The 12,852-nt window shown below is 39.2% G+C and overlaps 3 protein-coding genes across 3 annotated transcripts; 2 read left to right on the top strand and 1 right to left on the bottom strand.

Annotated features, from left to right (window-relative positions):
* Nucleotides 1-1,418: 1,418 nt before the first annotated feature.
* On the bottom strand, nt 1,419-3,426 carry LOC111327254 (uncharacterized). Its single transcript, XM_022931384.2, has 4 exons — nt 3,243-3,426; nt 2,361-2,424; nt 2,104-2,265; nt 1,419-1,760 (listed from the first exon to the last, which is right to left on the bottom strand). The coding sequence occupies exons 1-4, from the start codon at nt 3,345-3,347 to the stop codon at nt 1,480-1,482; spliced, it is 612 nt and encodes a 203-aa protein (XP_022787119.2). The 5' UTR covers nt 3,348-3,426; the 3' UTR covers nt 1,419-1,479.
* Nucleotides 3,427-7,498: 4,072 nt separating this feature from the next.
* LOC111327303 (uncharacterized) lies at nt 7,499-9,382 on the top strand. Its single transcript, XM_022931454.2, has 4 exons — nt 7,499-7,680; nt 8,381-8,444; nt 8,520-8,681; nt 9,036-9,382. The coding sequence occupies exons 1-4, from the start codon at nt 7,576-7,578 to the stop codon at nt 9,314-9,316; spliced, it is 612 nt and encodes a 203-aa protein (XP_022787189.2). The 5' UTR covers nt 7,499-7,575; the 3' UTR covers nt 9,317-9,382.
* Nucleotides 9,383-10,133: 751 nt separating this feature from the next.
* On the top strand, nt 10,134-11,973 carry LOC111327278 (uncharacterized). Its single transcript, XM_088762624.1, has 4 exons — nt 10,134-10,314; nt 11,043-11,106; nt 11,201-11,362; nt 11,603-11,973. The coding sequence occupies exons 1-4, from the start codon at nt 10,210-10,212 to the stop codon at nt 11,881-11,883; spliced, it is 612 nt and encodes a 203-aa protein (XP_088618750.1). The 5' UTR covers nt 10,134-10,209; the 3' UTR covers nt 11,884-11,973.
* The last annotated feature ends 879 nt before the right edge of the window (nt 11,974-12,852 follow it).

The raw sequence follows: 12,852 nt of genomic DNA, 5'->3' as shown, positions 1-12,852 counted from the left end.
GAACCGTTTTCAAAGGGAATTCAAGTTTTAAGAATGTATTATTTAACAAAGGCTTTTGAGAGTTCAGACTTTAAGTGAAATACCCCGAATAATGTTTTTGTTGCTTTCTGGGACACATCTCAGGATAGCAACAAAAACTTCTTTGTACCATGTAGAATTTGTATTAATCATCAAACTGTTTGCAGTAATCCCTTTGGCAATCTCTTAATGTTTTTACGTGAAGAAATAAGAAACCGTTTATACTGATACTAGTATGCGTTTCTTTCATTTGGCAGTACTTGTAATTCAGTCGATTTCCCCTCAGTAGTTTTTTTTTTTTTCATCATCTACGTTATATTTCCTAGCTTTTGAGTTGCCGGCTTCTTTCGTAAGAGTTTTACTGACATGGACATGCCGCAAATTTTAAATCAGTTAAACATCAACTTTCATTTGGCTTAATAAGTATCATCGCTTTCGATAATGTGAATCTGTAGCTATTGCCTACACGTTTAACATTTCAGGCATTTCCACGGTTCACATATCCTTAATGGTAAAGATGTTGGACAACTGCAAAGGTTTAAACCAATATTTGAACAAGGGAAAACCAAACAGCATGAGCAGTTCACCCACGCTCTTTTACGTTTAATTTGTGATGCCTCTTCCAACAATTGGTTTTAAGTTTTCCCATTCCTTGAGTTCTCTATTTTCGTAGTTATTTAAATTTTACATTCAGTTATTAATAATAACAAGACGACATGTAATCGTGCGGGGTTTAATTACTTAATTTTTTGAACACACTAAATGACTGCTTTATTTTCAGTAAGTTAACTAGTAAAAGTTGGGCTGAAAATTTAGAGTTATGGCTTATTTATTATGCTGCTGGATTTAAGTTCGGTCCTCCAGGAAGACAGATTTTTTTAATATATGACAGTTATTGATAAAAACGTAATGATAACGACTCCTAAACCCCTATTTTTGCCCCAGCTTCCCCCCCTTCCAAAAAAAATCTTCCTACTAAGTTAAGGAGACGCACAATGATGTCTTGTGCAGGTGAAGAAAGACTTGCAACACAGCGTCAAAATTTGAAATTTTATTGCATCGACAACTGCAGTTGCAAGAGAGTATAGTAAATTAATAACAAATTAAATCCCAATGTATTTCCTCTATCCCTTTTCATCGTCTGTCTAATCGAGATTTTTATGTGATAGAGAATTTGACCATCATGCCGATTCCTCTTTCCAGGTTCAATGGTTACAACACATAAAAAAAGGTTTTCTTAATAGCTGTGATAGAGTCAAAGAAATCTAATCGAATGATAGCTTTGACGTTTCACGGCTATGAGTCTCTTTAACATTTTAAAGCGAGAGTTTTGTAACATCGTTTCTGGATTGTAGTCGAGATATGGTGTATCGAAGCAAATCAAATCAAATCAAATCAAATCATATCTTTGATTCCTTATTCCTAGACCTCTTTTCATCTTCAAGGCTACAACCGACTTGTCTATTTATATCGAAGAAATTCTTTCACTGTCTGATAAGGAGAGAGTTTTTCGGCTCCGTACAAACATTTCTTGTCCTGTAATGTGGCCACAGGCTTGTTATAGAAGTGAGTAAAGCCATTTTCCGCCAGAAAGCTTTTCACTTCCTCGTCATATTGGTTTCTAAATGTTTCTACATCTCTCGTCAACACAAACAGCATAATCTGCATGCTATCTGTGACAACAGAGTACTGGTAAAGACCTTCTACACCAAAAGTAGGGGGTCCTAGTTTCACCACCCAGTCTGTGAAGAAAAACACGTTTCTGTTTATTAGTTTTATCTCCTCAGTAAATAAAGATGCAAATTCAGTTTACCTTTCCGCATCGGTATACTAGCGACTACTGTAACTGAGTATAAAACGTGTTGCGATTTCAGTGTCACGCAAATTTGCGCGTGTTGTGTGAAGTTTTCAGTCACTGCTTGCTGTGTTGCATTGGTTAGAGCTCCCTAGTGGCCCAGTCCCCTCAGGAGCAAGGACAAGGGGAACAGCATTATTGATGGGATTCTTCTCTCCCACAACAATTAAGATCATACAAAACGTCACGTCTCTTAATTTACGTGACAACTTGAAGTCGTTGACACTTACATGAACCGAGGACAAGTACGCCGTCCAGACGGAGTGTGAGTTTTCCTGGTTCTTTAGGGTCGGTCATGTAAGCATAACCAGTGATGCTCTTTCCCTTTCCTGTCGGTGTACGGTCTCTTTGTCTGTTCAGAACTCCAATTTTTCCATCTTTCCGGAGTGAGTCTAAAATAAATAGTTGAAATAAGAACAATTAAGAGTTGGACTTTTGTTGCCAATGGTATGCTTGATAAAGTCTGTTAGTACAAATTCGCACTTACAATCTGCTGTCACGCAAACTGCGTTACGCTCAGTAAATACCATCACTGCCGGGTCGGCATATACCTGTTCACGGACAAGAAAAAAAAATGAAAATTTCACTCTATGACACACTAGGGGGAATAATCGCGTGATATGCATGCGTACGTAAGAAAACTTGTTTTGCTGCTGCACATAAATTGATTTTCTACGGGTTTTTTAGAGTCTTTTTTAAGGCTTATATCTTTCTGCGCGATTTGATATAAGCCGATTGAAAAAATTAGGCATAAGATTGAAGAATCGCGTGATATGCACACGGGCGACAATTAACATACCTCCATTTACTTAGATACACCTGCAGTGTTATACCTTCCCAGCTGAGCTTTAACAACATCACATATTTCAAACTAGTGAGTTATGTCTAATGTATGGGATGGGAACTGTTTTTCTCGCTGCACCGCAGAAGGTCATGTGAGACAGGTTGTGTGACATTCATTCGCTCTGACTAAGGGCTAACGCTCGAAACGTCAACTTTTAAACTCCTTACAGTGGTCGATATACATTATCAACTTAGTTGGTAAAATCAAATTACCTTGTTACCCCCGTCGACGCAGCACCACAGTTTCTTTAGAAACGTACCCCCTTTATTTATGTTTGGCATTCGATCAAGCTTGAGTCGTGGTGCGCTAATTTACAAGTTTAAAACCACATCTCAGACGCCTGGTAAATTCTGCTCATAGGTATTACAACTTACGTCACTGTATCGTAAAATAAAAGGCCAAACGCAAATACTTCGTCCCTCTAAGCAGGCCACAAGCTCTACCCTGTACATAAGCATTAACGCGCCAGTCCACAAGCTGTACATGCGGTTACATAATCATGAAAACTATTGTTTACGGCTTTACCTGATACCAACGACCAAGATATTTTGTCACATTTAAAGAAGGGACAGTGTCTATTCCAAAAGCACAGCTGAAAAACACAGTAACTAGAAACACAGTGTAATTCATGTCCACGTCTGAAGAGCAATCCTACAGGTTGAGAGTTAGGAGTTTCACTGCGTTTGTGTGTATAGGACACAATAGAGCAGACAATGGCATATATATAACTCACTGTTTCCAAATATGGCAACATGCAACGTAATGGTCATGCGCGGGGACCGCCTCGTGTTGCATCTCATGATCTCTAGAGCTGATGACGGTCGACAGTCGTTTTTTTTAACTATGACGTCACAGAAGAGTATAGTTGAGTTGGTACCAAAAGAGTAAAAAAACTAGCCACCAAGAAAATGTTCCTGCATGGTCACACAATTGCGATATCGCATTCTCTGGAACCTTAAGAAAAGCCGGTGGAAACTTGTGAACTCAGTGATTCCTTTGCTTTGCTGCTCTTGGACCCTTCCATGACATTAGAATCATGAGGCAATCATCACCCACCCAGCATGGTTAATAGCCAGCTTGTTGATGTCGCCCGATTCAACATGTGCCAACAATTAAGTCCTTGCACTTGTCTTACTTATTTTATAATGTCAGCTAAAATGTAGAAGACAGGAGAAAGTGATTTCAACAATGAAACTTCAGGGCCGTAAGGTTTCACTCCATGAATATCAAGAGAAGGTTATATCTACTAACATCTTATGCGCTGTACAAATGATTCATTTTCGCTGAGGTACGAGCCAGGGGATACTTCCTAATAATAAGCTATGGTGGGTGTACCGCTGGATGGGGTCACATTTTCACGACTAAATTGATTATAATAGCGCTGCATTTTCAATATAGTTACTAGAATGGGGTCGCACATTTTCGGGGTAAGACGATTCTGTTAAGTAGGTATTTAAATATAAGGTAGAGGTATAAACAGAGAGTGAGTAGGCTGGGAACACGAAAATAAAGAAATCGACAGTGGGTTTAGCGTGGTCTTATCTACAACCGGATATTTGTCATCACGGTAGTCAAAATGTCGCGGACTCCCGAGGCGCATGCGCAGCCGCTGTCATGCATGCAACATCACGCTCAGAAGTTTTCATAACTGCCGGGTCGGCATCTACTAAGACAAAAAAAGAAACAAAAACAACGAAGTCATTGTGATGGTTTTGATAAAATATTTCAATTTATGACACGTTAGGGCGAATAATCGAGTGACATGCATGCGCACTCGATGAAACGTGAATCAAAAAATCTCGGTTCTACTTGCACGTGATTACTAGAAGATTACATAACACTGTTCAAAGATTAAAAAAAAAAACCCGCATTTTCTGGTGAACCTTCAGACTTTAAAAATATTGATTCACTAATTAGTACGGAGCAAATACCAAATATTGGAAAAAGCTACTTTTTCTGTACAAAGGCCTTGTTATTTATAGGCAGGACCTAGGAGAAGTAAGGAAACAAAAACACGAGGTCACTGTGATGGTGTTGATAAAGTATTTTAATTTATGACACGTTAGGGCGAATAATCGCGTGACGTGCATGCGCACTCGATAAAACGTGGATCCAAAAATTTTGGTTCTACTTTGACGTGACTACTAGAACATTACAAAACACTGCTCAAAGTTTAAAAAAGAAAACAACCCGCATTTTCTGGTGAACCTTCAGACTTTAAAACATTGATTCACTAATTATTACAGAGCAAATACCAAATATTGGAAACAGTTACTTTTTTTGTACAAAGGCCTTGTTAATTGTTAATTTCAGATCGGCTATTAGGCGAAGGTCGTCGTCTATCTGCGAACTAACGCGCGATGTCTACAGGACATTTATCCGACACAAACATTTTCATTAGTGTTCAGTTTATTATCACCACTTAGTAAGTTCGTTAGATCTGCATGAGTCACTTCCTTTTAATCTATTATTGTTACGTATTGAGGCCCTTCTAACTCGTTAATGTTTGACTCTTTTTACTTTGTTTGATCGTAATTGATAGCACAGTTTAGGCGTCACATTGCAGTTTGTTGTTTTCTTACACACATCGCAATGATTTGTACGCGGAATCACTCCTCCAATATATAATATATCAATGGAGCCAAGGGAAAAGGGTTAATCTTGTTTGTAAAAGAGCCTCAGTCACTACTGAATCCATCCTCTAATGTTAACAGGAAATCATTACATAAAATCATTCAGCCAGCGAGCGTTGACTGTTCCCACGGTTTCTTTTGTAACTCTACAGCTGCTAGGTGTTGTTTAAGGCAACAACGTGAAGTATAAACTGCAAACAGGTAGTTTGTGGATCAAAATTCGTGTATTAGTGGTGAAATTGAATAAAAGAGATCGAGTAAATGCCAACAGGTGTCAAGGTGTCGTCAGGTTGTTCCAACAGTTTTCAGAAAGTCACAGCCTTACTTTGTTACACACACGATAGTACAGTGGTTACTGACTTTTCTTTTCAAATAACCGCAAAAAAGATCTTCGACGCCCCCAGCTCAATCCATAACTGCCACGGGCGACTGATTCTTTTATTCTAGGCGAAACAACTCTAACACAATTTTCAACACAGCGAAACGACACGACACGGTTAAAACTGCAAATAAAACGGCGAATGAAAACCTATTACAATAGAAACTAAACTAAATACACTAGGAAAGTTACAACGAAAACAACGACGAAAACTGAACTACATAATACAAAATCTACATTTGTTGTGATATTGTTAATCCCTGCCTGGCGGCGAGCGAGCTGCACGAAACGAATGACAAAATAGACAAAACTGCACTGGGCAAAACTCAGTGGAAAAAAACTGCACAAACTACGATGAACAATACGGTTTAAATATACACGTTCTCGTCATGGAACAGTGCTAAGCGTGGAGTGCCTCACGGTAGTGTCTTAGGCCCGATTCTTTTTTAATATATTTGTTAACGATCTCTTCTATCATATAAAGAGAGCTAAGCTAAATGCGTATGCTAACGACCATCAAATATATTACTCAGACAAAGATCCGATTGCACTTGAAGAATGCTTATGTAATTAGGAAGTTGAAAAGGCAAATCAATGGAAAAATGACAATGGTATGACTGTCAACGAAACTAAACATCAGGCCTTGATCCTTGGTGATACGGAGTATAAATTCTCCTTTCCAGTGAAACAGTCCATCGACATATTTGGTATGAACATTGACAACAAACTACAGTTTGATAAACACGTATCTTCGATATACAAAAAGATTAATAATCAGTTAAATGTCATGATAAGATTTAGAAAACTGATCTCTAAAGCCACTTTGGTCAAATTGTATAAGGCCTTCATCTTACCGCACTTTCAGTATTGTTCATCGGTGCGGCATTTCTGTGGTGTACGAAACACCGAGAAACTAGATGCTCTTAATAAAAGAAGTCTCAGGTTCAATCTAAATGATGTTGAATCAACGTATAATACTTTATTGGACAAAGTGAACTGTGTTTCTTTATATAACAGACGTATACACAATATGTTAAATTTACTTGACAAAAGTTTATTTCTAACTAAGTATCCTATCTACATGAGGAATATGTTCACTTTTCGTAATACCACTTATAATTTACGCGGTAACTACGTTCTGAAACTCCCTCTTGCTAACACTACTTCTTATGACCTTTGCTCTTTTTCTTGTCATGCCGTTAAACTATGGAATTCACTACCGGACAATGTTCGAACCCTGAACCATAATGACTTTAAAAAAGCATTAGCTAGCCTTAAATTGATGTAATCTTAGAACATATTGTAATTGAATTCATATTGTATTTTTTAATATTCAGTAGATCTATTTGTTTCATTTCAGCCGTTAATTATAAATATGCCACAGGATTGTATTTTATAATGTCATTGTATATTATGCCGATTTCTTTTGTTATTTGTTATTTTTCTCTAGGAAAAATTAGTCTTTTACAAGCTACTCTTAAATTCGGGAAAAAATAAAGTTTATGTATGTATGTATATGGTAGATTACGTAACGTTACATAATGACAAAGAAAGCGCACACAAAATCTTACTACAACTAGCACTATTTGTACAAGAACAATAAACAACCGAAAAAGAATATTAAGGCGTTTGCGATCTACACAATCAAAGATGAGAATGCCCTACCGCGTTGAAAAACAAAAAAACCATGGAACGAGAGGCGGGTCGCACAACCATTGCGCTACATGTTACCATATTTAGAAATAGTGATTCATATAAACCCCGGGGTTACGAATCTTTCTTCCTCTACACACACGCAGCGGAACTCGTAGCATTAAGCCCAAGGCGTTGCCCCTCAGAAGACAACATGAAGTACACTGTGTTTCTTATGGCTGCATTTCTTAGCTGTGCTTTTGGGATAGACACCGTCCCTTCTTTAAATGTGACAAAATATCTTGGACGTTGGTATCAGGTAAAGCCATAGACTATGGTGTTCATGATTATGTAACCGCATGTTCAGCTTGTGGACTACTTTAAGGGACGAAGTATTTTTCAACGCAACGTTTCATAATGCTTTTACTGTGTAGTATCATATGTCAAAAACCTTTTATAAGAATTTATCAGGGATATACGATGCCGTTAAAAACTATTAATTTGCACCGGAAAACGTGGTCGATATAACTGAATACATGTGTATGACTCAATGCGCTACAAGGAAAAAAAGGCATGCTAAAAATGATGCGTGCTTCATACCATAAACTTTACTCGCTGGTTAGCAAAAAGCCGTCGTTTAATTTGTACTTTTGTCTGATGCCGGTAATGGCCGATGGAAAGTTAACAAGTCCTTTGCTTTGTACAAAAAATTAATTAGCTACTGTATATACCCTGCAAAATTAGTGGAATCGACGTACAGTAATGACAGTCTGGCGAAAACTTTAAGTATCTAAGTTCGTCCGCAAATGCCGCTCGTTTCTCATTTTTGAAGCAGTGTTACATAATGCGGTGGCCGTCACGTTAAAGTAGTACCTAATTCTTTGATTCACGTTTTTTGCGCACGTAAATCAAGCGATCATTCCCACACGCGCGTCATAGAGTGAAATTTTTCATCAACACATTCCCTTTGACGTCATTCAATTTCATTTTCTTTATTCTTTTCTCCTGCGTGTGAACAGATGTATGCTGACCCCGCAGTTATGGAAACTTCTGAGCGAAACGCAGTTTGCGTGACAGCGGATTGTAAGTGTTATTGACTACCCAACCAGTGGCCACCAAAGTCCAATTTCAAATTGTTCTAACTTAAACTATTTTCAGATTCACTCCGGAAAGATGGAAAAATTGGAGTTTTGAACAGAGGGAGACTCTATACACCGACAGGAGAGGAAAGCAGTATCACTGGTTACGCCTACATGACCGACCCTAAAGAACCAGGAAAGCTCACACTCCATCTGGACGGCGTACCTTTCCTCGGTTCATGTAAGTGTCAAGGACGCGAAGCTGTTACGCAAATAAACCGATGCAGCGTTTTCCTTGAACTTATCTTATATGATTAGTTGAGGTGTGAGGGGACGATCCGAACAATCATGCCTGGACGAGAACGAACGAACGAGAGGGACTGTGCATCTCTGAACACCGCAATGCAAAAAGCAATGACTGAAAATTTCCCACAAACGCGCGCAAACTTGCATTAACACTGAAATCGCAATACTTAGTTACTGTAGCCCGTTCACTGGTCACCAGTCTACCGATGTGGAAACGTAAATAATTTGAATTTTTATTTATTTACGGACGAGATAAGGCTTATAAACAGAAACGTGTTTTTCTTCACAGACTGGGTGGTGAAACTAGGACCCCCTACTTTTGGTGTAGAAGGTCTTTACCAGTACTCTGTTGTCACAGATAGCAGGCAGATTATGCTGTTTGTGTTGACGAGAGATGTAGAAACATTTAGAAACCAATATGACGAGGAAGTGAAAAGCTTTCTGGCGGAAAATGGCTTTACTCACTTTTATAACAAGCCTGTGGCCACATTACAGGACAAGAAATGTTTGTACGGAGCTAAAAGACCCTCTCCTTATCAGACAATGAAAGAATTTCTTCGATATGAATAGACAAGTCGGTTGTAGCTTTGAAGATGAAAAGAGGTATAGGAATGAAAAATAAAACATATGACTTGATCTGGTTTGATTTGCTTCGATACACCATATCTCGACTACAAGCCAGAAAAAATGTTACATGAATCTCGCTTTAAAATGTGAAAAGACTTATAGCCATGAAACGTCTAAGTTTTAATTCGATTAGGTTTGATTAACTCCATCACTGAGAGCCATCAAGAAAATTCTGCTTTTAAGTGTTGTAACCGTTGAAGACGAAAAGAGGAATGGGCAAGCTTTATCGCATCTACGATCATAGGTGTTATAAAAAATCTCGATTAGATAGAAGATGAATAGAGATGGACTAAATAAACTATGATTTCAATAATTTGTTGTTAATTTACTATGCTCTCTTGCAACTGCAGTTGTCAATGCAATAAGAATTTCAAGTTTTGAAGCTGTTTCAAATCTTTCTCTACCGACACAAGACATATTTCAATGCTTCCGTTTGTACATCGCCTTCCTCCCTCATTCGCTCAATTATTTGTAATCGTTGTTTACAAGGCTTCCTCCAGCCTGCAACTGCAAACAAACCTGTAAGTCTTGTGCCAAGTAAAGAGATATCTCAAAATGCATTTTTGGCAATACAAGTTTTACCTGTGGAGAGAAATGCAAGATTTATGACGTCGGCCAGTCTCGTCATTTTAAAGTGGCGAATGGTTACTCTTGTTCGGTGAGGATGGAAAAAGCAAAAATAATGTAACGGGAGGCCGCACAACCATTGCGCCACATGTTACCATATTTAGGCATAGTGTTTCATAACTCCTGGGTAACCAAGTTTGCGTTCATTTCACACACTCGTTGAAACGTGAAAAGTTCTTAGCTTGTGGCGTTGCTCTTCGTAAGTCGACATGAAGTACACTGTGTTTCTAATTGCTGCATTTATCAACTGTGCTTTTGGAATAGACACCGTGCCCAAATTGAACGTGACAAAATATCTTGGTCGCTGGTATCAGGTAAGGCCCTGTGTGTAGTATATTGGTGGATATGATTATGCAATAGGTACAGCTTATAGGATATCTTGAGGTTGAAGACTTTGTTAATGCAACTTCTTAACGAGTTTTATCTACGTAAAAATGTATCTTGTACAACTTTTGAGTAGCATTCATCAGGTCGTTTTACATTTCCTTCGAAACATTAATTCACGCAACACGACAAAAGCCTGAATGAAGACAACTTGTTGAACATGACGTTATGGGCTGCAGCACGACTAAAGACAAGTGATTCCTTTAAATAAATTCCTTTCATACTCCATACTTCGGAAATAACGCACGGTTTTGCAGTAACCCGGGGTACAGTGTTTTTCGGATGCCGTGCAGTAACAAGGCCTTTGTCCAAAACGGAAAGGAATATTGTACAATAATTGTACTGCTGTTGTATAAGTTCTCCCAAGCGTAACGTCTGAAGACTGAGCAAAATCTTAGAGTTCATTTGCAAGCGCCGCTGGCTTTTTCGTCTTTGAGCAGAGTTATGTGATGTCATGGTGGTTGAAGTCTTGATGTGAAGGTGATCGTTTAATTGGTAAACGCAAGTTTATGGAGGCATATGATTTAGCGTGCGCTACTACATCGCACGATTCTTGCGTCGAATATTTGCCATATTGGTTTATGTAAATATTTCTTAAACTCCATTCTACTGACGTCATGTGGTTTTCTTCTTTTTTTGTCTTATTTCCTGTAAATAGATGTACGGCGACCCCACAGTCATGGCAACTTTTGAGCGTGACGCAGTGTGCGTGACAGCGGATTGTAAGTGTACATTTATGCTTACAGACTGTCAATAAAAGCATACCACTAGCAACACAAGTCCAATTCTTAATTGCTCTTGTTTCTAATATTTTAGACACACTTAGGAAAGATGGAAAAGTGGGCGTTCTCAACAGTGAAAGACTCCGTACACCGACAGGAGAGGGAAAGAACATCACGGGTTATGCCTACATACCCGACCCTAAAGAACCGGGGAAGCTCAAAGTTCATTTGGGAGGCACGCCTGTTGACGCTCCATGTAAGTGTTATCAATTCGAGGCTGTCAGGCAAAGCGACATGCCATTTTTACATTTTCACACCACTGGTTTGACGTGACAGGGGAAGGGGGGGGGGGGGAGGTAAACGATTCCAACAACCACGTAGTGTGATTGAACAAAATTTTCCCTCTAGTCTCCCCTTAATCTTCTGTTAATGACGGCTGCTCCCCCTCCGTTCCAGGCAGTAAAATGATGTTTTTTTTTTTGTTTTTTTTTCACAGATTGGGTAGTGAAACTAGGACCCCCAACTTTTGGTGCCGAAGGTCTTTACCAGTACTCAGTGGTTACAGATAACTTACAGATCACCCTATTTGTGCTGGCGAGAGACGTAGACACATTCAAAAGCCAGTTTGACGAGCAAGTGCAAAGCTGGCTGGTGGAAAATGGCTTTACTCGCTTTTATAACAAGCCTGTGGCCACATTGCAGGACAAAGAATGTATTTACGTTGCCGAGAGGCCTTCTCCGTATCAGATAGTGGAGGAATTTCTTCGTAATGAATAAACAAGCGTCGTAACTTTTGTAGATTTTTTTTTTGTAGACTTTTGTAGATGAGAAGACGAATAACTATTAAAAGTCCTGGTTATGATTTGATTTGCATTTGAATTATAATAGTCTTACCTCTTCAATCAAATTACCGGTTTATGGTGACCTGTGGGCAGGGCCGTTCGTCACTAGCGTTTCCTCACGAACGTTCCTTTCCCCGCGCAAAGTAATACGTTCCCACGGGCAAAGAAACAGTCTGAGGCCATGCCCAACACGAGCCAGCGGAAGGGCCGAGAGCTATAGATGAGAAAGGCGTTCCTGCAGTGCTAGTAACGAGGGCTCGCTCGCAGGCCAGGTTTAAAATCCCTCTCCTCCCTTCCCTTTCTGGGTCTACTCTGAGTTGTGCCAAAGAGGACAAAAGCTAGTTTAGGAGTTACTCATCAGTCGAGGTATAGGTCTTGTTCGTGGAACCTAACGAAATTATTTCCCAAACGACGTTAAACCAGGAGGGGAACACTTCGGGAGCGCAGGATTCATATGAAAATATGAATCGAAAGAGTGGCATTGCTTCGCGCTGCCCAGTAGCCACACGACTAAACAAAACAACCCGTTTCTCCATGGTTAAGAATATATTTGTCATAGATAACCCTAAATTAACTAAAAAGCGACAAAGGACCGTTTACATACCAAGAAATTGCCTCGCCTTTTATGTTACAATAATAGGTCGGAATCCTTAGAAAGAATATTTACAAAGAGAGAGTCAGAGGCGAAGAATGATAGAAAGAATTCCACTTGCTTCAGACAGTCCAATCAGATAACTCACGCTAGACACGTGGCACAAGTCAAGCCACAAATCTCTGGCTTTTCCGCGATGCACTCGAGAGGCGTGATGCGACATTTTTTAATGCGCGACTTCTTTAGACACAAATAATAGATTAAGTCCACTACTTGTTTCAAGCCTCCAACTTCACCTGAAAAAATTAGTGT

The sequence above is a fragment of the Stylophora pistillata genome, chromosome 6 (assembly GCF_964205215.1).
Source record: "Stylophora pistillata chromosome 6, jaStyPist1.2, whole genome shotgun sequence".
Classification (NCBI taxonomy): domain Eukaryota; kingdom Metazoa; phylum Cnidaria; class Anthozoa; order Scleractinia; family Pocilloporidae; genus Stylophora; species Stylophora pistillata.
The sequence above is the reverse complement of the archived record's forward strand: the minus strand, read 5'-3'. Positions and strand labels throughout refer to the sequence as shown.